Here is a 25,649-nt window from a genome sequence, read left to right as displayed (position 1 = left end):
TGTTTGAAAATAATTTCAGGGATGATTTTTTATTACAACTGCCAGCAGAAACTGTATGGGGGCGAGACATACTTGAGCGATAGTCTATTGAAAAAATTTGGCAAAAAATATGCATTTTTGTATGTTTTTGAACACATTTAACACGTTTTACTGGCAAAACTATTCGAGATGGAGGAAAATATTACATGGGTGAACTTTTACATCTCGTAGCGCATCGAAAAAAAAAAACAAATAACAAAAATTTTCGATAAACTTCAGTTTTGTAAAAAAAAAAAAACAAAAATAATAATGAAAAAAAAAATCTGATTTAGATGAGCTGTACCTCGAAATCAAAGTCAGAACTTCTCAGAAATCAAAATAATTGTAGGACCAAAAATAAAGAACAATTAATCGCCTGTAAAAACAAGCTAATGATAAGTCTATGTTGTATGATTCCGAAGTTATAAGCATTTATCTGTATGCAGGAAAAGTCCGGTAAATTTTTTTCCAATAGGCTGTAGCTCGAAAACCAGTATATCTGCACTCGCTCCTTCAAAACCAACACTTTCAATTTTTCAGATGCTTGCTTGAGCAATTTTTCACTGAAAATTGTTCAAACAATTGTCCCTGATATTATTTACCACCCTATGCGAAACACTCTGTATACATTTATTATCCAGAATAGAGAATATTCTAGAATTAAATACATAGACGTAGTCTTATTATACCATAAATATTTAATTGTATGAAGACCTTTTAATACTTCGTTTTTATCTTAGCTTTTTTTTACCATTTTCCTTTTCATATGATCTTGGAAAAAATGTAACATTCTTTTCTTAAAGCTTGAAAATTCAAACAAAATAATATAGAAAATGTAGATGCCAAAAACTAAATACAAATACATACATATTGTATAAATATGAAAATAAAAATAGCAAAAAGCAAAAAAATTGCGTGAGACCACGTATTATAATAATATAATATAAACTTAAAAAGTAACCCTTGTATCAAATCTATTGAAAAGTAAAGAATAAATTTCGAATACGTACGAGTATACTATGTTCAATAAAAACAAAGTTAAAAAAATTTAATTGATTGCTGTGCTGCAACTCCATGTAAAATTTGAAGTCAATCAGATTTGTAGAAATAACTTAAAAATCGTTTAGAAAATCCCAAACAACAAATGTGAGTTAATTCAAGCTTTGTAAAAAGAACATACAGAACTTTCGTTGTTTATTAAAAGAGAGTAAGCAAAAAGCAAAAATTGATTGCTTAAGGAATATTTTCTAATTCATTTTTGTTCAACACCTGAAGTATATTTTGTTTTTTAAAAATATTTTCTCGGAAATTTTAGAGAAGACTTTAAATATTAATTACATTAATACTAATAAACAAAAGCTTTCAAAGAGCTTTTGAAATTAACATTATTTTATTTTATTCGTAACATACTTAAATGACAAATACGTATAACATGTATTTTATATTTGTACCCGTAGAAAATCCAATCATTGGACACTTTTTTACTGACCACATTGTGGTCAGTATTCAGTTTTCGGTGGGAATGCACTTCTTCATGATATGGAAGTGCAAATAAACTATTTTTAGAAACCTGTCGGCCTGAGTGTTCATACATGTATCTCAAGTTCGACTGAACCAATTTTGATGAAATTTTATATGTAAGTTTATTTCGACTATCGCATGGATTCATCAACTTTTGGAATAATCAGAACCCGACAACTGGACTTTTTAGCAGGCTTGTTTTACATTTTTGATCATTTTGAGGGGAATGGTTAAGGGATTTACTTGAAATTTCATACATATATAAGCTTCATCTGAAGGTAGGCAAGGAATTCATTCTAAATAAGAATCAAATGAAAACTTATGGCGCGAAATCTTGCCTGTACAATTGGTAATATTCACTGTGTGTGCGTGCCGAAAATTTAAAATTTATTTTTTTTAATTTTCATATGCACTTTCAACTCAATAAAATATAAAGAAGTTCATACCTTAAGAGCAAAATATTTATTTTACAATATTCAATTTTATTTTTCACATTTAATATCCTTTCTTTGTGAAGAACACGCCTCGTTGAAAAGACAAAAAATACATATTTGTTACACTTTCGCATTCAAAGTTTTCAAAAATTTTTACGATTGTTTTCATGTTTCTTTTACTATTGTTTTTGTTGTTATTATTCCTTCCATCGTTTTTATACCCGAACGAACGTATGTTCGAAGGGTGTATTAAATATGCCATACCGTTTATAACGCTAAGAAATAATGATCGATGTCTGTCCGTCCGTCTATCCCAACGATAGCTCAAAAACTAATTGAGCTGAATTCACTAAATTTTTACGAATGATTTATAATAGTAAATTCCAGAACCCTATTTAAATTGGATATGATCGGGGTACTGGATCGGGGTACTACCGTGTAGCTGCCATACAACTTCAAAATTTATTTCACTATATCTTAGAAACTATAAAAGGTGTGATATTGAAATTTCACATAAGCGAATACATTCGTAGGGCCAATGTGTTTGATAGAAGTCGTTGAAATTGCTTGGCTCCTTCTGGTAGCTGCAGTACAACTTCTATAGTAGTTTGGCCATATCTTATAAAAAATATTGAAAACCGATTACTGAAATTTTGCATAAATTAATATGGCAATATCGCAACATAAAGTCATAGTCTGTCCCACAGTCAGCTATGACATATTTACTAGCACATAGGATAGCAAATTCGTACGGGTATCACAGAGTTGACACGATCAACTCTATTGTTTCTCATTCTTTTTATTATTCAGTCATTTTTATGTCGTCTTTTTATTCTTGTTATTTTACTTTTTTTATATAATTTTTCGTATAAAAAATCTTTTACTTGTGCAAACACAATATTAGTTTACAGTTAATTTCCAACCGGAACAGATACTATAAACAAATATTTCTTATTTTGGTATTTAAGATATTACAAATATTTCTTATTTTGGCAATAAACAAATCTTTCTTATTTTGGTATTTTAAGTGACAAAAAAAAAAAGAAAATTTTGTACTGAAACTATAAAATCGTTTTTTTTTTATATTATTCAAATTTTTAAAGCAAAAAAAAAGAAAAAATTATGATATTGTAACAGAGACCGTTAATATAAACACAAATCATATACATATGTAGAATATGTGCATGTATGTATGTATACATGTGCTAATGTGTTATTCTAATGTGCTAATGTGCCTTCGAGGAATTTTATGAGTAGTTACAGCGCCGCCTAGTTACATTTACAAATAAAATAACAACGTACATAAATAATTTGTGAAAATGCTAACTTAAAAAATAAAGATTAATGGATTTGTCATAACGTTTTTCTGTGCAACTTGATTTCAATTATGATTTATTTTAATTCTTTCTATTTCGTGTGTTTTGTTTTTTGTACAATAAATGAATGCACCTATGTAAATCAGAAATTATAATGAAAGCTGAATATAGATAGCACTGGTTACAAATTCATTTTTTTTATTATATTTCGATTTTACCTTGTATTTGCTGTTGTTAAAAATTAAATCGGTTTACGAATAATTTTAGTTGTTTTTAGCCTATTTTAATAAGTTGATTTTTGCCCTTACTTTTCTTTATTATCGTTTTTATAATTTTCGTGATTTCATTAAGAATGTTTTTAATATTTATACTGTTTAATATGAATAATGAAATAAAAGCAAAAACAATATTATACAAGAATAAAATTAATATATAATAAGAGCAAATATAATTATACGAGTACAAAAATCTGTTTCAGCTTAAAAACAGTTTAATTTTGAAAAAATAAATTATAAGGAATCTAAAAAGGGTAATAATATTTTAAAATAATATTAATAAAATAAAAGGAAAACTAAGTAGTTTAACCAATAATATTTTAAGAAAAAATAGCAATAATATGAAACTGAATTGCTGCTCAAAAAAATCATCACAAAAAACTAAAAATAAAAAGTTTAAACGTTTAAATAATCAGCAACAAGTAAAATTGCCTTTTACAAAATTCAATGGTAAATTTGTTTATGTATTAAAAGGCCTTAAAAATATTTAATTGATTACACTGCCTTAAAAATATTTAAGTTTTCATCTAATCAATGCAAATTAAAATCTAGTTAAATAGTTTTTTTTAGAAAAATTTCAATTGAAATTGATGAAATTATTTTTATTATTTTTAACTAATACCACAATTATACAAAATAAAGTGGCATACACCTCTTTTCTCACATACAAAATCTATACTTTTTTTTTTAAATTTTTTAAGTTTATAGTGTTTTTTAATTAAATATTATTTTGCAAACAATAATTTACTTAAACTTTTAAATAAGAGTGCGGCTTTGTATTTTTGTTTTTTGGTTTCTATTTATTTCAGTTTGCTTAGGAAAACACATTTAAACTGCAAAAAAAAAAAATTAAAATTATATTATATATACGTTATATTAGCCCAAATAGAATTCAACCTATTTTTCAAACATTTTTATATACATATTATGTTTTTACAATTTGTTTAAATTAAATCAAGTTACAAAGGTGAGCTTTTTATTCAGTCATCAGTATTATATTATTAACGTAGTAACATTGTTAACAATTTATAAAAGACAAATTTACTTATATTTAAATGGAATCAAACTTCAATATTCAAAAGAGTAATATATACTAATGTATACACCTTCAATATTTAAAAAATGACTTACAGTGGTTAACTTACAGTACAATGTAAGGTGGTTAACTTACAGTACATTACAGTAGTATGACTTTATTTATATAAGCAATTCTGTATTATTTTAATTTATCAAACGGAATCATACAAGTGGTATACTGTTTTTAATTTATTAATAATTGTATTTATTATATTACAAAAATATATATAATGATGTTAACAGACAAAGCTATAATTTATAACGTATGATGGATGCAGTTATGATCATTGTTTTTAAAAGTTCATTTTTGTAAAAAGAAAATTATGTTTATTGTTTACTCTGTTTTATGTGTTAATCTAAACCAATAAATAAAAAAAGATTTTTTTATACTTTAAAAGCATAGGATTACTCTCATCAAAAAACCGAAGAAAATACAAAATTAAATTTAAGAATTTTTTTTTGTTAAACAAACTTTAATAAAGTTAGATTGAACTAATGGTCTGTGTAGTAGAACTTTTCCCTTCAATATACTGCTTTTGACAACATCGAATTATTTTATTAAAATTGCTTTCATTTATATACCAAACAATTTTAAAGATTGCATACATTTAGGATGCAAAAAATAATTGAAAAAATTTAAAGAGACGTTAATATAGTGCACCAAATCGAAAGTTTATTGCGTGAGTTAAGAAAAATAATAATATTTTTTGGTGGCATGGCGTTTGCCGTTAGCTCTTTGCATTTATAGAAGTTTTGGAAAGCATGCCTTTCCGGAATTTTAAAAATTTCGAGAGGCAATAACTTGAGAAAAGGTGGAGGATGAAAAAAAAATTTCTTTCCATTCATGCCGTTAAAAACTATAATTATTTTACTTAACTCACGCAATTAACAACTAAAATCGTGCATTATGTTAACGCCTCTTTAAATTTGCTTTTCTTTCAAATTGTTCATTCTAAATGTATGAAGGCTTTTTTTAAAAACTATCATTTTCCACTAAAATAACTTAATATTGAAAAAATTCTACAATTTGATACCACATAAGCCAAATTTGGACGAAATCCACGATTATATTCCTTAATAAATTGTTATTATATTTTTCTTTAAAATTATGCTTTATATTCATAATATAATTATTTTTAAGTTCTAAATTGTTAATTTGGAATGTAATAAATTTTTAATTCTAACTCTGAATCTTAATTTTTAAACTTTATTTTTAGTTAAGTAATTTCTATTTATTTTCCGAAATCATTATTGTCTGCAATTCTTATTTTGACAAAAATATACAAACTTATATGCAATAATGAAAGAATTTACTCTGGAATATGCATGGAACCCTAAACAATTTGTACATGAGTTAATATCATAGTCATCGATTTATTTTATCTAATCTGTTGTCAAATTTGGTTTATAGTTAATTGTTAATGTAATATCTGTTAAAAATTTGTAAATTTCTTAAGTAATGTCTATATAAATCGTCTATTGAAAATTTATTTCTACTTTTGGTTTTATTGAGTATTTATGAGAGAAAAAATTTGTTCTAGATTTGGTGATTACACTGGCAATGACTATATAGGCTAAATTACTTTAATAATAGATATTTTATAAAATTATCATATAAAGTAGCATAGTTCTGATGTCAAGTGAATCGAAAAATTTGGCAAACTTAAAAAAATGTGGCATTTTGGATAAATTATATTTTTCTTTCGAAAACAATCTGTAATCTTGAAGATTGTGTAAAAGCTCTTGAACTACTATCTTTGAATTTCTTTCATAATTTAATTCATATCGAATTTCTCATTATATGTAAGCTATGATGTAACCATTAAAATATTTTTGATCCCGATCTTTTCTGCCTCACTTATAAATCTTTATTTGTTCGAGAAAATTATTCAACATTTTCGAAAAATTAAAATTTTTTTCTCAAACACACGCACGCTTACTCTTTGTCTTAAAAAAGTAGTTTACATAATTCTCTGTGTATAACATTCCATATATGTATCTTATAAACATATTTACTTAGTCTCTAAAAAATCTAGGTCATCTTATTTTATTTGAACTTAATATAGTTTTTTTTAAGAAACTTATAATCTTATAATATTCAACAGTCAGCCGTTTCTTTAGGAATTCTTAGGGACATTCTATTAAAAAAAACTTTTTAAATAAAAGTATAGAAGAAAAAGTATACATTATTAGGTTTTATTCAATTTTACATAATTTTTCTTCGCCGTATGAAATATTGTTTCTTTTTTGTGAAACTTTTATAAATTTTCCATATATTTTTGTTCAGGTATTATGATTTACCTGATTTGAAATTAATTTCAAATAATTTATCGATTTTTCTATTTTCTTTAAATATTTTGCTGATTATCATTTACATATTTTAATTATACAGAGAACATTGAAATTGATGTCAAAATTTTATCATTCAAGTTAATGTTAAAATTTTATAAAAATTTAAGTATAAATGAATTATGAACGAAGTGTAAATGTTTAATTGATTTAATCTGATAAAGCCCAGGATTTGCATAAATATTGTGCATAGTACAATACAAAATTCATGTTGAAATTGAAATAAAATTTGATGGTTCTGAAACCATCAGCCTGAAACCAACATCAAAAGTATTTTTGATCAAAGGTTACACGTTTTCTGTTGGTAACTTCCAATAGAATGATAACTTCGGAAGGTTGTAGCTAGATGATTGATGTCTAAAATACTTAAAGATGATTTATCTTGATAGGTATTTAACCATCTACAAGTATATTCATATCTTGGTAGAATATAGTATGGCAAACAAATCTAATCCTTAAGATAATTCGATAAATCTTTAATATTAATAAGCAGTTTACGTAAAACTTTTCGCAATAACTTTTATGAATCATTCATTTTTTTAAGTACATTATTTTTGTACATTTTTTTATTGTAGGTGTAATAATATAAAAATCAATATCAATGATAACGTTACAAATATTATGTTTGTAGATGTATTTCAAAATGAATATATTTGCAATATATGTTTATTTCGTATAAAAAGTTTAAAAAGAAAATTGAGATCGAATATTTGTTATTATTTTTCTTTTTTGTTTGATATGAATGGAAGAAAGAGTTTATGTTATAAGGAATCGAATTCAACTCCAATTTTTGTTTCTAAAACTAATAACATGTTCTTAAGTATTGAAAATAGTAAGTTACAAAGTTAAAAAAGTTAATTTGCCCTTTAGAAGAGGTTCACATTATCCCATGTGAAAAGTTAGTCTCAGTTACTTTCGGTAACTCAAATATTTAACTTAAAGAAACTCCCTCAATCATAGTTCCATAGATATGATAAAACAAGTGATATCGATCCTTAGTTTGGTTTCCGAGACCTGATATTTTACTCACTTTTAAATATTAACTTTCAAGTAATTCGGCAGATTATTTCTCTGTATACAGGGTGTTTCGCAAAAGGCGGCGATTTAATCAATATCCAGAAAAAACGTATAGGGAGGGGTGGTTCGAGCTACAGTCTGTTCAAAAAGATACTTGTTTTTTTTTGTATATAAATAAATGTTTACAGTTTTGGAACCATGCTTTATAGAATAACCATCGGAGGCTTGTTTTACAGATAATTTATTGCTCTTACAATTAAGTCAGATTTTTTGCTCTTACTCGTGGAAGCCACATTTTTTGTTTTTTTTTTTTAATTTTCTTTAAAAAAAATACAAATTTTTCGAAAATTTGTGTTATCTTTTTTATTTCGATGCGATGCGAATTAAATATATTGTAATGGAAAAGGTTATCAAAAATGAAATTAATATTATATTATTATTGTCTTTGAAATTATTATTATATTATTAATGATAATAACAATTTATTTTTCATTTTATCAAAATTAGGTAAAAAGTTCGAATGTATGAAAGCAAAAGAGTTTGAAATTTCATGTATGAATGTACACATGTATGTTCCTGGTACAGTAGATACACAGTATCAGGTTGTGACATAGAAATAAAGTAATTTATAAAAAAATTGTATGCATACTGATTAATATTTAATGAAATATAATTATTACCGGTTCATGGGAAATATGTTCTAAATTTATTAAGATTGAAATAAAAATTAAAATTTAAAGATAATTTCTTTATTTTATTTATTAATAAATATTAATTACAAATGCTTAACACTAAAAATTTTTTGTTTTATATCAAATTGTTTTATAGTTTTATTAAAACTTTTTATTATGTAGTACATTCCAATTCTAATATACAGTTTAATGAAACATGTTTTGTCTTCTCACAACATTCATAGTTGAAATTTTTTTTTAAGTGCTCATATACATTAAATGAATTATTCATTTATTCATTGTGTTTTATATTCTAAATTTTTTTCTGTACAAATATCATTAAAAAGTTCAATAAAAGTGTTTTCTAAATTCTTTAAATTATACATGAAATTCTTGGATGGTTTATAAAAAACTGAAAAATATTTTTTTTTCAAAACTATTTAAAATTTTTTTTAATATTATACGTCTTTTTAAAATTTATTTTCATTATTTTTCAAAATTATATTATATAAATTATAATAATTTTTTTTAAACACTTTTTTCCGCTTCGCGTTTATAATATGAATACACCTTTTTTGCCACCTTGTACTGGAATAAGTTACAAAAATAAAACTCCCGCCTTTAAAATTCTTATTATTTTTTCCTATACTTTATACAGGGCAAAATAAATTACTCCCGCTTTTAAAAATACATTATAAAAAAACAGGTAGACATCTATTGCGTACTCTTTCCCTCTCCCAAAAATTCTTATGTGTATAAAAATGAAAATAAGAAGATATTAACTCTTAGCTAAGGGAATTTTTTGTATACAAATATTGGTGAGTGATTGCATTATTGTGATGTAAACGGAGAGTCGAACTACTTATTAATAGATATACTTTGCTTAAGACTTACCACAACCCGAACCACGCGCACAACAGAACAATTCATGGAGTACTGGAAAATGAAACACACCCAGAAGGTGCCGCGTTGGTCCTTTCAACTAAGAACTTAAAAGCACTGCAGGTAGAGCTCGAACCAAACAATCAAGCCCAGGAACCACCTCAAGTGTATATAAATTATATTGACACCACCCTAACCACACACAACAAATCGGCCACTAGCAATAACGCCTATCTACAGCTGCACAGGGAATTACAAGAACGCCATCACTGCCATAATAATATATATACCGACGCATCTAAAAGCGACCTGGAGTTAGGCGTAGCAATATAAAACTAACATCATGAATTCTACAACTTACCTGCAACGACATCAATATTTGAAGGGGAGCGTGAAACGTTACTTCGAGCCGTGAAATGGGTAAATGAAACAAAACAGAAAACCATAATATGGACCGACAACTTAGCAGCCTTAAAGCAGATCAAAAACACAACCAATCCAATACGGCTCGCAAAAGAAGAACCTTGTTGTACGAAGGTAGAGGCGAGATCAGAGTGGCGTAGGCATGTTGATATAGCCGGCAACGAGCTAGCGGATACGAAGGCCAGAAGGGCCATCAGGGCACAAACTTTTTCAGACATACCAGCCATCCTTACACACTCTACTCGACAACTCAAAATCATGAACGCGGCAAACGCCCAAAGAAACTGGCAACAAGTAAGAACAATTACCGCGCAAATACCCAAAAAAGTTGCGGATATATGAATCACAATAGACACGAAGCGCCACTCCGGGGTCAATATTACAAGGCTCCGCCTGGGATGTACTATGTTCTACCATGGACATCACTTTACGGGCGCGAACAGACTAATGCGCACAACATGCGGAATCCCATACACGGTCGAACAAATACTAACAATCTGCAAAATAACCAAAACGAACTGGAAGAATATCAATATCACCCCGAATTCAAATGGGACAAAGTGAAATTCTACTAAAAACCAAATTTACATTTTTTCTAGATATTTTAACTAAAAGCTTACTAGTGTCCTTCAAATTCTAAAGATGTAAACAAATTTCATAATCTTCTGTATCACTTTCATTAAACTAAACAATATACATTGCGGTTATGTGCATACCACTCAAAGTTTTTCAATTGAATAATAATTATATAGTCTGTCACAACAAATTCGTACGGGTATTACAGAGTTGATACGGTCAACTCAATTTTTCTTATTTAATTCAAAATTGGATTTTTTAGAAAACTATGTGTACGATAGAATTAAACAAGTATTGGTGTTACTCTTGACTTAATTTATTGTCGCATTTCGCACGAATTCTTAAATACTGGTTAAATAAATCGAAACGGTTAAAACTTTTAAGGCTTACTGAAAACATTTGTTTTTGTTAAATTTTTAATATTTAAATATCTAAATATCAATTTAATGTTTATAAGAATTGATTGTACGAGGATAAGTTTAAAAGCAATCAAATATCAACTGACTACTTCTGATAAAAATTTTATTGTTCATATGAAAAAACACATTATTTTAGAATTTTTAGTAAAACATTATTTTAGAATAGGGAAAACATTATTATAGAAAGTTGATTTCCCAAATGACATTTATATTACATAATATGTATATATATATAAACGTATTATATAATATATTTTGTTTGCAATACACAATATCCGCATTTATCACATGCACTAGTATTGTCTGCAAACCTTAATATACCCATGGGTGTACAGAGGGCAGATCAAAGGGCTGTCAGCTAGAGATGCAAGTTTTATATTTTGCTTCGTTTAATCTTAAAAATAGAAAATAAAAAATATTTTTATTATTAACAAAACAAAAAGAATAAAACAAAATTAAAATTCGTATTTTAAAATAACACAAAAATTGTTTTATTTAGCTTTATTATTATTTTATGAATAATAATAATTACAAAACTAATCATTTATATTTTAGAAATTTTTATTTTACAGTATGTCCTAAAGCTATATTATTTTATATACATATGTCCTAAAAGATCCCCCATTTAAAAGTGTTCGATTACATATTCTATTATTTTTTCACCGAAAAACTTTTACTTTGCGAAATTTGAAAAAATTGAGGCTGCAGGAATTATAAACACGTTTAAACACAGGCTGCAGGAATTATAAACAATATATGGAACACGTCCCCTGCATATTCCATGTGAATTTTTTTTTACAATATATGTGTTCCATATATTGTAAAAAAAAATTCCGGGTTCATACCAGCATCGATTTTTTATTTTTCTATTTGAAATGCTGATGTCTGCAAACGTAATGTTGGCTTTGTTAGGAGACTGAATTCAATCTGCCAAAACAATATTATGTAAGACATATAAACGTCAAAAAAAGCATAAAATAATAGGCTTCTGGATATTATATTATTTACTGTGAATTTAAAATTTTTTCTTCCATTTGATATTTACCGTAAAATATTGAACGTTTTTTGAAATTAATTCTATAAATATTTTTTCTTCAATTTACAATAGAACGATCCCGCCTAAATGATATAACACGGCATTTAAGTAAATCAGCTTCCGAGTTAAATGGACATGAGTGTAATGTAGATTCACCCACAAGCTCACCACAACGTGCCAAAAGCGCAGCTGCCACATCCACAGGGGTTATAGCAAAAACTCATGGATTTTTCAGTACGTTACGAAATAAATGGTCAAGAGCACGCAGTCGAGAGCGTTTAGGTCGTAAATCACCGAATGATTTTTTAGAAAGTACGGATTATGCAGCTGATTATAGTTCAGAAAATAGCACACCAGCAAATAGTCCACGTCATAGAGCAACAACTTTAGGTGCATCATCATTAGCTAGGGAAAATAAAACGATTAGTGAAGCTTCAATTAACAACGAATCATTTGAACAAGAATTTGGTAATATGACTGATCCTACTAGTGGTATTAGTCGAACAGCTTTAGAATATTTAGCAGTAAGTACTTATACTTTTAAGCATTATCAATGAAACAGGGTGTTTCGCATTAGATGGCAAATAATATCTGTAGTAGATGGCTACTCTACTCTTACTCTATGTTGCATGGCTCCCCATTTATAAACATGGTTCCGAATTTACAGTCTATCGTGTTAACTTAAAACGAAAAGACCTGCTAATAAAAAAAAATCATGTTAATTTTACAGTATTAATTGCTTATAAAACAATAATTCTCAATCGGGCGGTTAATATTTAATTTTATGTTACAGGCAAAATCCCTGGCATAGTACAGAATTGTATTGAATAAAAGTGTGCCGCGGCACCAGTTACCACTGTGCTGGTGACTTACAAGAACTTTTCTATCTACAAATGAAATATTATAAAAAGTGCCAAAACACATAAAAACATTTGAAACTTTACCAAAACACGAGTAATTCATTAAAAATACTGTCATATTAGTGTTTGAAACCCAAAATAATTTAATTATTTTGAATAAAAACAATAAAAATAATCCTTATTCATAATTAAAGATACGTTCGACACAAAATTTTAAATATTTTTTTGCACTTTTTTTTGAAAGGGGTTCAATGGGGATCCTTTTTGACAACGTCAAAATTGGTTTCCAATTTTTGAACAATATGAAACTTAATAATAACAAGACATTTTGACAACGTCAAACTTGGGAGTTAAAAATCTTAATTGGAATCAACTATCTAAACCAAAATAAATAAAATCTCGCAAAATAAATAGATAAACGTCAAGAAAGATAATAAATTAGCAAGTCGCAATACTAATATTGTCCGTACTTATTCTAATATAAATTTGGGTCTTGTGTATTCGAAAACAAGTTTAACAAAGGAGTGTAATAGACGTGGTAGGACAAAATAGGTTCGAGTCCCTTCGTTCACTTGAAGGTGACATACCAATCACAGCAGAACATAATGAAGGTGTCAACACTTGCAAAGGAACTTTCTTCTGCAGCGATTTAATCTTAATGTCTGATGAGGAAGTGCTCCAGAAACTCAAGGAAAAAATAACATTTCAAAAATCTGTCGATACAAAAAAAAGGGCAGACGTTGATAGATGCACAAAGGAAGTGTACTCAGGTTTGATCCAGGCTTCGAATGCCTTGAATCACCGAAGGAAATCAGGGTGGGTTTCCTTATAAAACCAGTAGGAAAATACTACACGGCACCCATGAGGTGCAGTATGTGCCAAAAACTTGGACACAAATATAAGCATTGCAAAATCACTACTCCAATTCGCGGACAATGCAACAAAGAAAAACCTGGGACACCTGAAGAACATCCATTAATCTGCGACCCAATAAAATGTACAAAATTCGCCAACTCGCCTAGCGACGACCACCACCCAGCCAGCGCACGGGACTGTCTCTCATACTTACGCGAAAAGGAAGCAATAAAAATAGCCACCGACTGTAAAATTGCCAAAAAAAAGCCTACATAAAAATCCCAAAACACATGCCGATGGCCATAGACGCAAACATCACCTTTGCACAAATTTCCACACAAAAAGCAAACAAAATTAACAGCAACCCAACAACACAAACGACGACAATAAAAATAATACACACACCAAGCAACAAAAATAATAATACCACAGAAAACATAACCGCCAAAAAAAGCGCAAGCTTAAGCGTTATGAATAACCAACCCATACAGCCAACCAATGCAAACATACAACCAACAACATTACCCACTACACATTTAAACAAACCAACAAGCAATTCACAAGCAACACACACCAATCAGCAACCAACCTCTGCCGCCACGGAATCACTAAACAAACACGATTACACACCAAACACAGCAAAATCATCTGACGCTACAGAAATACTTGCATGCACAGAAGACAAAAAAACAAAAAAATGTGTCACAAGATCGGGCCTAAAGAACCTGGAAACTAGTGTCTTCGCCCAAAGAATAGCAAAAACAAAAATCTCCGAAAGTAAAACCCCAACAATCACAGCCAGCACCAAGGCCCATGTAAAAGAGTTAAAAAAAATAAACATAGAAATGCTCCCTAAAATTCAAAACAAAAAAATCAGCAAAGACACACGTGACCCTTTTGATGATAGTGATGACTCGAATAACGAAAATGCTATGCAAACATAAAAACCACAACTAGATCAAACAAATACCAAATGAATTCTACACCAATGATCGCCAAACAGAACAACACCACACACCAAAATCATGGAATAATCCAATACAACATCCAAAGGCTTGAAATATCCAACCATATATAGACCTTCTGATACAGAAACATGAACCCCTAGTTATACGTCTTCAAGAAACGAACACGGGCAAGAATCCCAAGAAGCACAGACAATCCTATAAAAATTACAACTGTGTCTTGCATCCCACAAAATACCAAAATGGTGGGGGGGTCGGATTCCTTGTGGATAAAAGCCTTTCCTTCAAGGTCATACCGACACAAGCAAAAGAAGACATTATAGCCATAAAACTCTTTCTGCCAGGCATCCCGAAAGAAGTGACGTTAATTAACATCTACGTGCATCCGACAAGTCCCATCAACTTCAAAATCATAAAAGAAGTCATCAAAAGCGCCTCTGTGCCATATCTCCTGCTGGGAGACAACAAGAATGGGGTGACCACACAAACAAGATTGGTTAGAAGATTGGTTAGAAAGTAGACAGGATCTTTGCCTGATAAATGAGGGATCATCCACTTTTATCAGCAACAGAGGATCGTTTATATGTCCCGACATCACTATAGCTCACAACAGAATAGCCGATCTTTTAACCTGGCACGCTATAAACAACTCCAAGGGTGCCGACCACTATCGAATCTTGATCAACTTACCAGCTAAAAACAACCGAGAGAAACGCGCTAAAAGGATCTTCTTGGAGGGCAGGGCTAACTGGATAGACAAACAAAGGCAATCCCACGGGAAGAATGATCCTCTGCAAGGCAGCCAAATCTACACAGAGCTGCCAAAAGTACTAGACAAAATTTCTGCAGAATATGAAAATTTGGTAGAAGTGGAGCCCCCCCACACTGTACCACCAGTAAAGGTTACCGCACCCCAGGAGGAACCGGACCCAATTATAATTGGCACGAGCGAAATATTACATGCATGGCGGAAGCCGAAAGGGAAAACACCAGGCCCAAATGGAATAACATATAAAATGCTCATAAACGCGGGACCAGTCTTCCTGAGCAGGTACAAATATCAAGCGGACAACATAATAAACTCAGGCGTCATTCCCCTTTCATGGAAATTAGCATAACTGTACCCATTTCGCAAGCCGGGACAAGAACCTCTACTACCCCAAAATTATCGCTTTATATCGCTTAGAAATCGAGCGCTAAGAAGCCAATAATAGAAAGACACCTGAAACCTAAAATACACGGTTTCAGGAGAGGCAAAGGAGCCACCACCATTCTCCAAGTACTGGATTATATAGCTCAGGATGCAGTCCAAGAAAAAGGACATGTAGGCATAATATCGTGTGATCTGCCAAAAGCATTTGATAAGATCCCACCGGCATCTGTAATCAAAAGTTTAGAGAAATGGGGAACGGAGAAAAGGCTTTTGGGCTACATAAGCAATCTTCTACAAAACAGAGCAGCACGGAACGGAGAAAAGACTGTGGGGCTACATAAGCAATCTGCTACAAAACAGAGCAGCATACATTGAAATCAGCAGTCCAGGAGATCAAGAGGGGCACACCCCAAGGTTCACCACTTTCCACCTATCTCTTTAACGCCTACATCAACTCCCTTCCAGTAGAATTGAACAAAATAAGGGCATCACTGCTCAAGTGTACGCAGATAACGTAATACTAGCTGCAAGAGGAAGCAGCACAACCAGACGTTTGAACATCAACGAGGCACTCAAAATCATGACCAGCTGAACCAAAGCGAATGGGGGAAACTTCGACGCATCCAAAACAGAAGCAGTCCATATGTGCAGAAGCTGTCCGTCCATACATTTAACGCACGAAGGCAAGCTTATTGGTTATTATGAAAAAATAAAGATCCTGGGAATTACATTCCAAAGCAGCGATAAATACAGCAAATACATAGAAGAACTCAATGCCAACTTAAAACGAGTCATTGGCTTGCTAAAATTTCTTTGCAGAAGACGTTTTGGACCACCACCCGAAACTGCATATAAAATTGCCAGAGCACTAATAATGGGGAGAATTGACTATGATCTACCTATCTACGGGTTTTCAGCAAAATGTCATATGAACAAGCTAAAGATATCAATAAACGAGGCAGCGGGAGAGGCACAGAATAGTTCATGGAATACTGGAAAATGAAACACACCCAGAAGGTGCCGCGTTGGTCCTTTCAACTAAGAACTTAAAAGCACTGCAGGTAGAGCTCGAACCAAACAATCAAGCCCAGGAACCAGCTCAAGTGTATATAAATTATATTGACACCACCCTAGCCACACACAACAAATCGACCACTATCAATAACGCTTATCTTCAGCTGCACAGGGAAGAAAGCCATCAGTGCCATAACAATATATACACCGACGCATCTAAAAGCGAGCTGGAGGTAGGCCTAGCAATCTAAAACTAACATCATAGAATGCTACAACTTACCTCCAACGACATCAGTATTTGAAGGTGAGCGTGAAGCGATACTTCGAGCCGTGAAATGTACAAATGAGACACAACAGAAAAGAAAGACTAAGTTGTCAATCCCTTAATATCGACCGCCAACTTAGCAGCCTTAAAGCAGATCAAAAACACAAATAACCACTCCAATACGGCTCGCAAAATAAGAACCTTGTTGTATGAAGGCAGAGGCCACATCAGACTGGCGTGGTTGCCCGGGCATGTTATTATAACCGGCAACGAGCTAGCGGATACGGAGGCCAGAAGGGCCATTAGGGCACAAACTTTTTCACACATACCAGCCATCCTTACACACTCTACTCGACAACTCAAAATCATGATCGAGGCAAACGGCCAAAGAAAATTACAACAACTAAGAACAAATACACAAAAAAGTTGTGACACGAAGCGCCACTCCGGGGTTAATATTACAAGGCCTGGGATGTACTATGTTCTACCATGGACATCACTTTACGGATTAAACTGGAAGAATATCAATATCACCCCGGTAGAAGTTCTGCGACAGAAGGCACGCAACCTATGGAACAACATCTGATGTACATCACAAATCAGCAATAGCAGCACGCAATATCATCATCTATTCATGCTTTATACGTTAACAACTGACTTCATGCAATCTCACCATACTTAGATAAACTTTGTAACTCGACCCACACACCTTTGGTGCAGGGTCCGACGAATTGCGGCTGACATTACATCTACAGCCACAATTAATAAAAATAAAAAATAAAAAAATATAAGCATTATAAGAAATACCCTTTTTTCAACATGCTGTACCTCAAAAACACGTGTAGCTGCAGTTCGAAAACGCGTATATCTGAACCTTTTCCCCTTCACCATCCCATTTTTTTTAAGAAAATTTTTCAAATAGCCATCCCTAAAATTATTTACCAGCTTATGCAAAACATCTTTTATCACGAAAGTATTAAAGTTTATTAAAAATTTCAAGGGAGAAGAGAAAAAACGAAAACATGAATCACAGTTACGTCAATATGTATTTTTTCAACTACGAATTCATTTAAAGCATGGTTCAAATTTAGTTGCTATGGATAAAAGTGGCACTAGTGACCCCTACGTAAAATTTAAAATTGGTGGTCGGGTATTACATAAATCAAAAACAATTAGTCGGGATTTAAATCCAATATGGGATGAAGTATTTTTTGTACCAATTGAAGATCCATTTATGCCAATTGTTATTAAAGTTTTTGATTATGATTGGGGACTTCAAGACGATTTTATGGGTTCAGCAAAAATAGATTTAACAATTTTAGAATTAGGAAAATGTGAAGAATTAACAATAAAATTAGAAGATGATGACAGGCCACAGATTGATTTAGGTGAAATACATTTAACTGCAACTTTATGGCCACGTAGTCAAGAAGACAAGGAATTGGTAAGCTATTCGGTTTGATTTATTAAAAATCATCATTTTTAGTACATATATTATTACAAAAATATATACTTAGCATATTTAAATATTATACGTAGTTTGTTTTTTACATAACTAACTCTTTCTTTTGTTTTAAATGCATATTCCTTTAAGTCAAGGGATTGCATTATGTTAAAAAACGAATAATACAATAATAATATACTATATTTAATTTTTGTACTCAATTTAGCCAGTGAATATAAATCCGGGAAAAACTGTATTTGATCTAGAAAAGGTTTTTATACCAGAATACTTTGTCTTTTAATGCTTTAAAATTTTGTTAGTTTGAACACGCTTAAAAGATAAGATTAAAAGAAAGTATTATAAAAATATTTTGCATCATTTGAAAAAAACACTACATCATCACAAAAATTTGTACTGAATTGAAAAAAAAATTCACGCGGCAGCTTTTAATAAAAAATTGAATTTTACAATTAAAATGTATTTTTATAACAAAACATACATAATTATATAATTACTCATATGTACATATTATTATTTAATGTAACACTAAAATTTGATTCATACTGATGTATGTGTATTCAATAAAATAAAATACTCAAAATATTTCGTAAAACTGTGATATTAATTTTTTTATTTTATTTAAAAATAATTAGCATTACCAAAAACATCAAAGACTTTCGGAAGTATCAAAAAAGCTCAAATCACAAATATGGAATTCTGTAGTAACCATTGTTTTAGTAAAAGCTAGAGATCTGCCGACACAAGATGATGGAAGTAAACTAAACGAAGCTCACTTAAAATTTAGGTAATTATTTAGACAACGGTAGTTAGCCAAGTTTTTGTTTCAAGCTTATTTCAAGCTACGGAAACGAATTTAATTTATCAAATATATATGTAATAAAACCTTTACCTCATTAAAATACCGTAATATATCATACATAATTATACATTACTTTTTACTGAAAATTTCACTTTCTTAATAATTTAATGACATATTACACTTAATTACAAAATGTAAATTACTCAATTAAAAATTAAATTATAAATCATATGATTGTAGGTTAGGTAATGAAAAATATAAAAGTAAAACAACATGGTCCGAAAGGTGGCTGGAGCAATTTGACTTACATTTATTTGACGAAGATCAAATACTTGAGCTACAACTATGGAATAAAAATATTTGTTACGGTAGAGCTGTTCTTGATTTATCTAATAGAGCAAGAGAAACTACACACAGCATATGGATACCTTTCGAAGATTGTTGTGGGGAAGTACTTTTAATGTTAACTATAAGTGGCACAACAGCATCAGAAACTATTAGCGACTTAACTTCATATAAGGAAAGTCCTGAATTAAAACAGAACTTAAAAGAACGTTATCAGATACGAAGATCATTTACAAACCTTAGAGATGTTGGACATTTAACTGTTAAGGTTTATGGTGCAAATGGTTTAGCTGCAGCTGATTTAGGGGGAAAGTCGGATCCATTTTGCGTTTTAGAATTAACTAATGCTCGATTACAAACACAAACGGAATATAAAACTTTAACACCAAATTGGAATAAAATTTTTACATTGTAAATATGTTGCTGTTTTTTTCGTAACCATAATTTTTTCATTAAAATTTACTTTATCTTTCATAGCAATGTTAAAGATATAACATCGGTTTTGGAAGTTACAGTCTATGATGAAGATCGAGATCACAAAGTAGAATTTTTGGGAAAAGTAGAAGTACCTCTATTAAAAATCAAAAATGGTGCTAAAAGATGGTATGTTCTTAAAAATAAAGATATGGTTGCAAGAGCTAAAGGCAATAACCCTCAGGTAAATGAAAATAATTTATTTCATGAGAAAAAGTTTTTTTAAACTAGCAAAAGATTTTTCTACATTATTATATTTTATTAATTAACGTATTAGAAATATGATCTAAGCCTAAAAATAAAATTGTATAAATATATTTCTAAGTATACAAGTATTAAAAACCCCTTTAGTGTGTAATTAAAAATTTTGCTTTTGTTAAATAGAGCCAAACATGTTAAATTTTATTAACATGCTTTTAGACAAAGAAAATTTTTATAAGGTGGCCGATTACACAAACATACATATGCTTTCTTCACATTATATATCTGGCTAAATAATATGTAGTTAATCATTTATTCTGTATCAAAAAGTATATAGTCTATGTGAAAATAATTATCTTTCTTGCTTAAATCATAAAAATGTTCATTAATTTTTTTTTATATAGGAACGCTGGATATACATAATATTAAATGTATATGCAAATATTAAATTTTTTTCAACTTTCATGTAGTTTATGGAGATAAATTTCGAAATTTTCTTTCGAATTCAATTTAATGAAACCTCTTTCGGGTAATCAATATACTATGTATAATATAATGAAATTTATATTTTTTTGTTAATTTATTAAAGAGCAGTGTTATATTTTTTCAGATTCTCTTAGAAATGTATGTGGTATGGAATCCAATACGTGCTATGGTACAAGTTATACAGCCTAAAGAAGAAAAGTTAATTAGTCAAGATAAGAAATTTAAACGTCAAATATTCCTACAAAATTTTAATCGTTTTAAGACAATAGTAATGAACGTTTTGGCTGCATTTCGATATATTCAGTAAGATGACTTCATTTAATTAACTTTGTATTAAAATCAATATTAAATAAAAAATATTTCAGAAGCTGTTTCGAATGGGAATCACCTATTCGTTCATTAATAGCTTTAATAATGTACGTTCTTTTATGTTTATATGGTACTTTGGATACAATTCCAGCAATATTGGTCTGTCTAATACTTAAGTAAGTTCATTTTTTCTTGTATTTTGAAATTGTTATTCTTATTATTATACGGAAAACTTCATTCACATTTCATTCATTGACAAGCGTTTTATTCATTTCATTCTGCTTTCCTTCATACACGTATGATCGTTTGTTCGAAGGTTATTATAAATTGGCCTTACCGTTTGTAGCAATAAAAAATAAAGCTCTGAGATGATCATGACAGACATTATCTGTCCGTTTGTTCATCCATCCCAATGATAACACAAAATCTAACTTCGCTAAACTCACCAAATTTTCAGAAATGATTCACAATAGCAAATGTCAGAATCCTATTCAAATTGGATGTGATTGAGGTAGTAGTTGGAATAGCTGTCTTACAACTTTAAACGTTAATTGACTATATCTCAAAAACTATTAAAGCTTTAATATGGAGCTTTTGCAGATATAAAAATATTATTGGGGTTGTTGTATGGTATTAAAATCGTTGAAATTTTATATTCCATTAATTATTTTTTTCGCAAAAGCAATTTGTACTTAAATACTCTGTATAAAGTGTGAAGATATGAATTAATAAAAAAGATTCGGTCAATTTAAAAGATGATATATGTATTTATCGATATAATTATTGAATTTAAACTTTTTTTACATTTTAAAAAGAAATTAAAAAAAATGGTGGCCAAAATATTAAATTATTAAAATATTTTTAATAATTTAATTCAAATGATGTTATTGAAATTTATATCTTGAGCCGCACAGAAAAATTATTAAAAGAGCGGGTTAAATATACTACACTTATAACACGAATCAATTAACATTCACCTAAATGTATGCATATTTTATAAAACAGTTCAACGAAACAAAATTCCGTGTTGAAACTTGTTCAATTCAAATCATGAATAAAAATTTTAATTTGTGTTAAATGCATAAATATCATAATTTTAATGCATAAATAGCATAATAATCATAAATTTTAATTTACTATAACGTAGAAATTGGTTTATACGCTGGTTAACTGGAACAAACCGAGATTGTTTTGACTATGATGAAGCATTCATAGTTGATGATGATGATGACGATGATAAGGAGAAGGGTGGTGAGAAGAGATCAATTAAAGAAAAATTACACGCAATACAAGAAGTATCACAAAGTGTACAAAACACAATCGGATATTTAGCTTCCGTTGGTGAACGAACGAAAAAGTAAGAATTAAAGTAACGATTTTATAACTATAAAATTCATCATATTTTTTGAATAAGTGTTTGGTGACAGAAACTAGAAATTTACCGTACTCCTTACTTCTTGTTTGGAGAAATGAAGCAACGTTGTAATGAAGCAACATTCATAGTTTTAAAAAACTAAAAGTTTAAAAACTTGTTTGTTTTTTTACTAAAAGTCTTTTAGGAAAAAACAAGCATTTTCAATGGCTGCCACATGGAATAGAGAAAAAATATTCTGTGCTTCCTTTCTGCAGTAGGTTTCCAGCAGCTGTAATAAAGTTTTAAATTCAATTGTAAATTTTGTTTTGTCAAAAATTTCTTAAACTTTTTTTTAAATATAATGATATTTATTCCTTAGTTTCATATTTTGTTTTAAATTTTATAATTATCTTTTATAATGTAGTATTTAATAAGTTTTTAAAATTTTAGTACATTTTATTTTGCCGTCCCAGAATTAACCTGGTTAGCATGTATATCCTTAGTAGCTGTATCAATAGTTTTACATTTTATACCAATACGAATTTTATTACTAATATGGGGTCTGTATAAATTTGGTCGACGAATAATAAGGCCAAATATTGTTCCAAATAATGAGGTTTTGGACTTCCTTTCAAGAGTACCAGATGATATTGAAATCGTAAGTTTATTAGAAAATAAGTTTTTAACAACACTATAAGAGAATGTTTAAAAAATATATTTAACTTTGAATTTTTTTATTACTTGCTATAATGTAAGTAAAAAGAATAAATATTTATTATGTCTTGTAGGTCATAAATAATATCAAAATCCTTTGCAGAAGACACAATTTTGTGTTATTAAGGTTTTTCAGAATCATTCCGTATCAAAAAAGATAAATTAAAAAATAATATTTTGTCCAAAAAAAGGCACACAAAGTTTAATTTGTTAATCTTCAATTATAATAAATAGAATATTTGAATACATCATATATAGAATTTTTTCAATGAAGTTGATTTTCGAATCAAAAAGTGGAATTTTTTAAAATATATTCTCAAAATACAAGACTAATAACATTATTAAGGTTTTGAATTCACGTTGAACATATACTCAAATTTATTTTCAACACTATAATTTTAATTAACTTGACAAAATTTATTTAAATTGTAATTTATATTTTTAGATTCATTACCGTGAACTTCCATCAAACACAACTGACTCACAACGCTTAAATATGAAACGTAAACAAAAACCTTCCTAGTCCATCGATAGCGACAAGTCACTTTATAACATTTCGGTATCACATCAACATATACCATACCCTCAAATTGTAAATAAATCTATAAAGAACGTTTCTAATTATTTTAAAACAAGCACTGAGAATATCAAACTCAATAAATTTAGAATAAGAAGTTATAGAAAGCATAGCAAAGATGATCTCGGTTAATATTAAAAAAATAACAATGTACAGAGTGTTTGCATAAGATAGCAAATAATTTCAGCATGATTAAGATATACTTGTTTCCGAGCTACAGCCAGAAAAAAAATCCAGCTTTGTCCTGCATGTAAATAAAAGCTTACAACTTCGGAACAATACGTTACAGAGTAACTATGGAAGTCTTGTTTTGATAACTCAGATAAGATTACAGATAAGATTGCTCTTTTCTTTCGATCTTCAAATCAATTATATTTGAGCCATAAATTTCAAGATAAAGTTCTTCAAAGTTAGAATTTTTGTTTTCTTTTCTAAACTCGAAATTTGTCAAAAATTTGTAACATTTTTGTTTTTGTTCTTCGATGTGCTACAATAAAAGCTAAAAGTTAATCAATATAACATTTTCCTCTATCCCTCATAATTTTGTCAGTAAAACGTGTTAAATCCGTTTTAAAACCATACGAAAAATGCTTAGAGAAAAATACTATATGGGTTACCTTTTAGCTCTCATTGTAGCGCATTGAAAAAAAAGAAAATAACACAAATTTTTGGGCAATATTGAGTTTTTAAAAAAAAAAAAATCTGGTACTTTTTTCAACGTACTGTAGCTCTAAAACGAGTATATCTGCATCCACCCTCCTCTTTTATTTTTTTGCGGGAAATTAATCGAAGGAATATCCCTGAAATAATTTGCCACCTTATGCTAAACCCTCTGTAAAAATCCTTGAAATAAATAGAATAATATAGAATTATTAAGCCCTAATATCCAAATGTACGAAGTTAAAAAATTATTAAGTATATAAATATATTATATTTATTCACTTGTAAAATACAATAGCCATATTTAAAAAATTTGATTTAAAGTTAATATACCGAAAAATTATTAATATTTTTGTATATTGTTGTTAAAATACTTTATCTTAAACGCTCATAAAATTTCATTACTTAAACTAAAGAATTATTGGCGGCCAGTATTTACTTCAGTTCTTGTATTAGCAAATTTACATAAATTAAAGTTACAAAATGAATAAAAAATTTCAAAAAACGTCACAGTTATAAAAACATTTAAAAAAACGTATTTTCAGTTAAAATTGCAAGACAGAAACTTTCAAGGAAAATTTTATTGCTATTTTATTGAAATATAAAAGTATTTATATTTTATATCAAAACTTTAAATATAAAAATTTTCAAGTTAAATATAAAATAATTTTAAAAGCTATTAAAAACCGGTGGCACATATTATTTTAGACATTGTATATTTATATGCAAAAAATTATTCTTAATCTATTTGTATACAATTAACTTTTTCAAAATAATATCAAAAATAGCATACTTAAAACTCTAAAATTGTAACAAGTAAAAAAAATTAGATCGAATTAAAACGAATACGAGAAAGAAATTAATACATGTAATATTTAATTAAAGAAAAATCAAAATTACAATATATGTTTAAATTTTTTTAAAAATCACTTAATAAAATTCAAATGTGTAATGACAAATTCAATGGTCAAAAATATTATTTAACTATTAATAAAATTATATATTAATATGTATATATACATATTAAAAAAATATTTAATTTTTACTATCGTTACAATTACTGTAATTGTTTTTAATATATTAATGTTATACATTATGAAAACCAAAACCATTATAAATTGTTAATACATGTTTTTATA

The 25,649-nt window shown here is 29.0% G+C and overlaps 1 protein-coding gene across 3 annotated transcripts in view; it reads left to right on the top strand.

The window, feature by feature from the left end:
* Positions 1–25,356, top strand: part of LOC129607556 (multiple C2 and transmembrane domain-containing protein) — a 49,944-nt gene extending 24,588 nt beyond the window's left edge. For 2 of the 3 annotated variants that reach the window (XM_055518608.1, XM_055518607.1), the window contains exons 2-11: positions 12,087–12,538; positions 18,127–18,570; positions 19,224–19,375; positions 19,631–20,146; positions 20,213–20,393; positions 21,021–21,199; positions 21,262–21,381; positions 22,353–22,562; positions 23,010–23,217; positions 23,719–25,356. In XM_055518608.1, the coding sequence (XP_055374583.1) occupies positions 12,087–12,538; positions 18,127–18,570; positions 19,224–19,375; positions 19,631–20,146; positions 20,213–20,393; positions 21,021–21,199; positions 21,262–21,381; positions 22,353–22,562; positions 23,010–23,217; positions 23,719–23,796 (2,540 nt within the window). In that variant the 3' untranslated portion in view covers positions 23,797–25,356. The remainder of the gene's footprint in view (positions 1–12,086; positions 12,539–18,126; positions 18,571–19,223; positions 19,376–19,630; positions 20,147–20,212; positions 20,394–21,020; positions 21,200–21,261; positions 21,382–22,352; positions 22,563–23,009; positions 23,218–23,718) is intronic. The other variant, XM_055518609.1, reaches the window with a different exon arrangement.
* Positions 25,357–25,649: the final 293 nt, after the last annotated feature.

The sequence above is a fragment of the Condylostylus longicornis genome, unplaced genomic scaffold (genome assembly GCF_029603195.1).
Source record: "Condylostylus longicornis isolate FDR11 unplaced genomic scaffold, ASM2960319v2 ptg000027l, whole genome shotgun sequence".
Classification (NCBI taxonomy): Eukaryota; Metazoa; Arthropoda; class Insecta; order Diptera; family Dolichopodidae; genus Condylostylus; species Condylostylus longicornis.
Note: the sequence above shows the minus strand (reverse complement) of the source record. Positions and strands in the feature narration are given on the sequence as shown.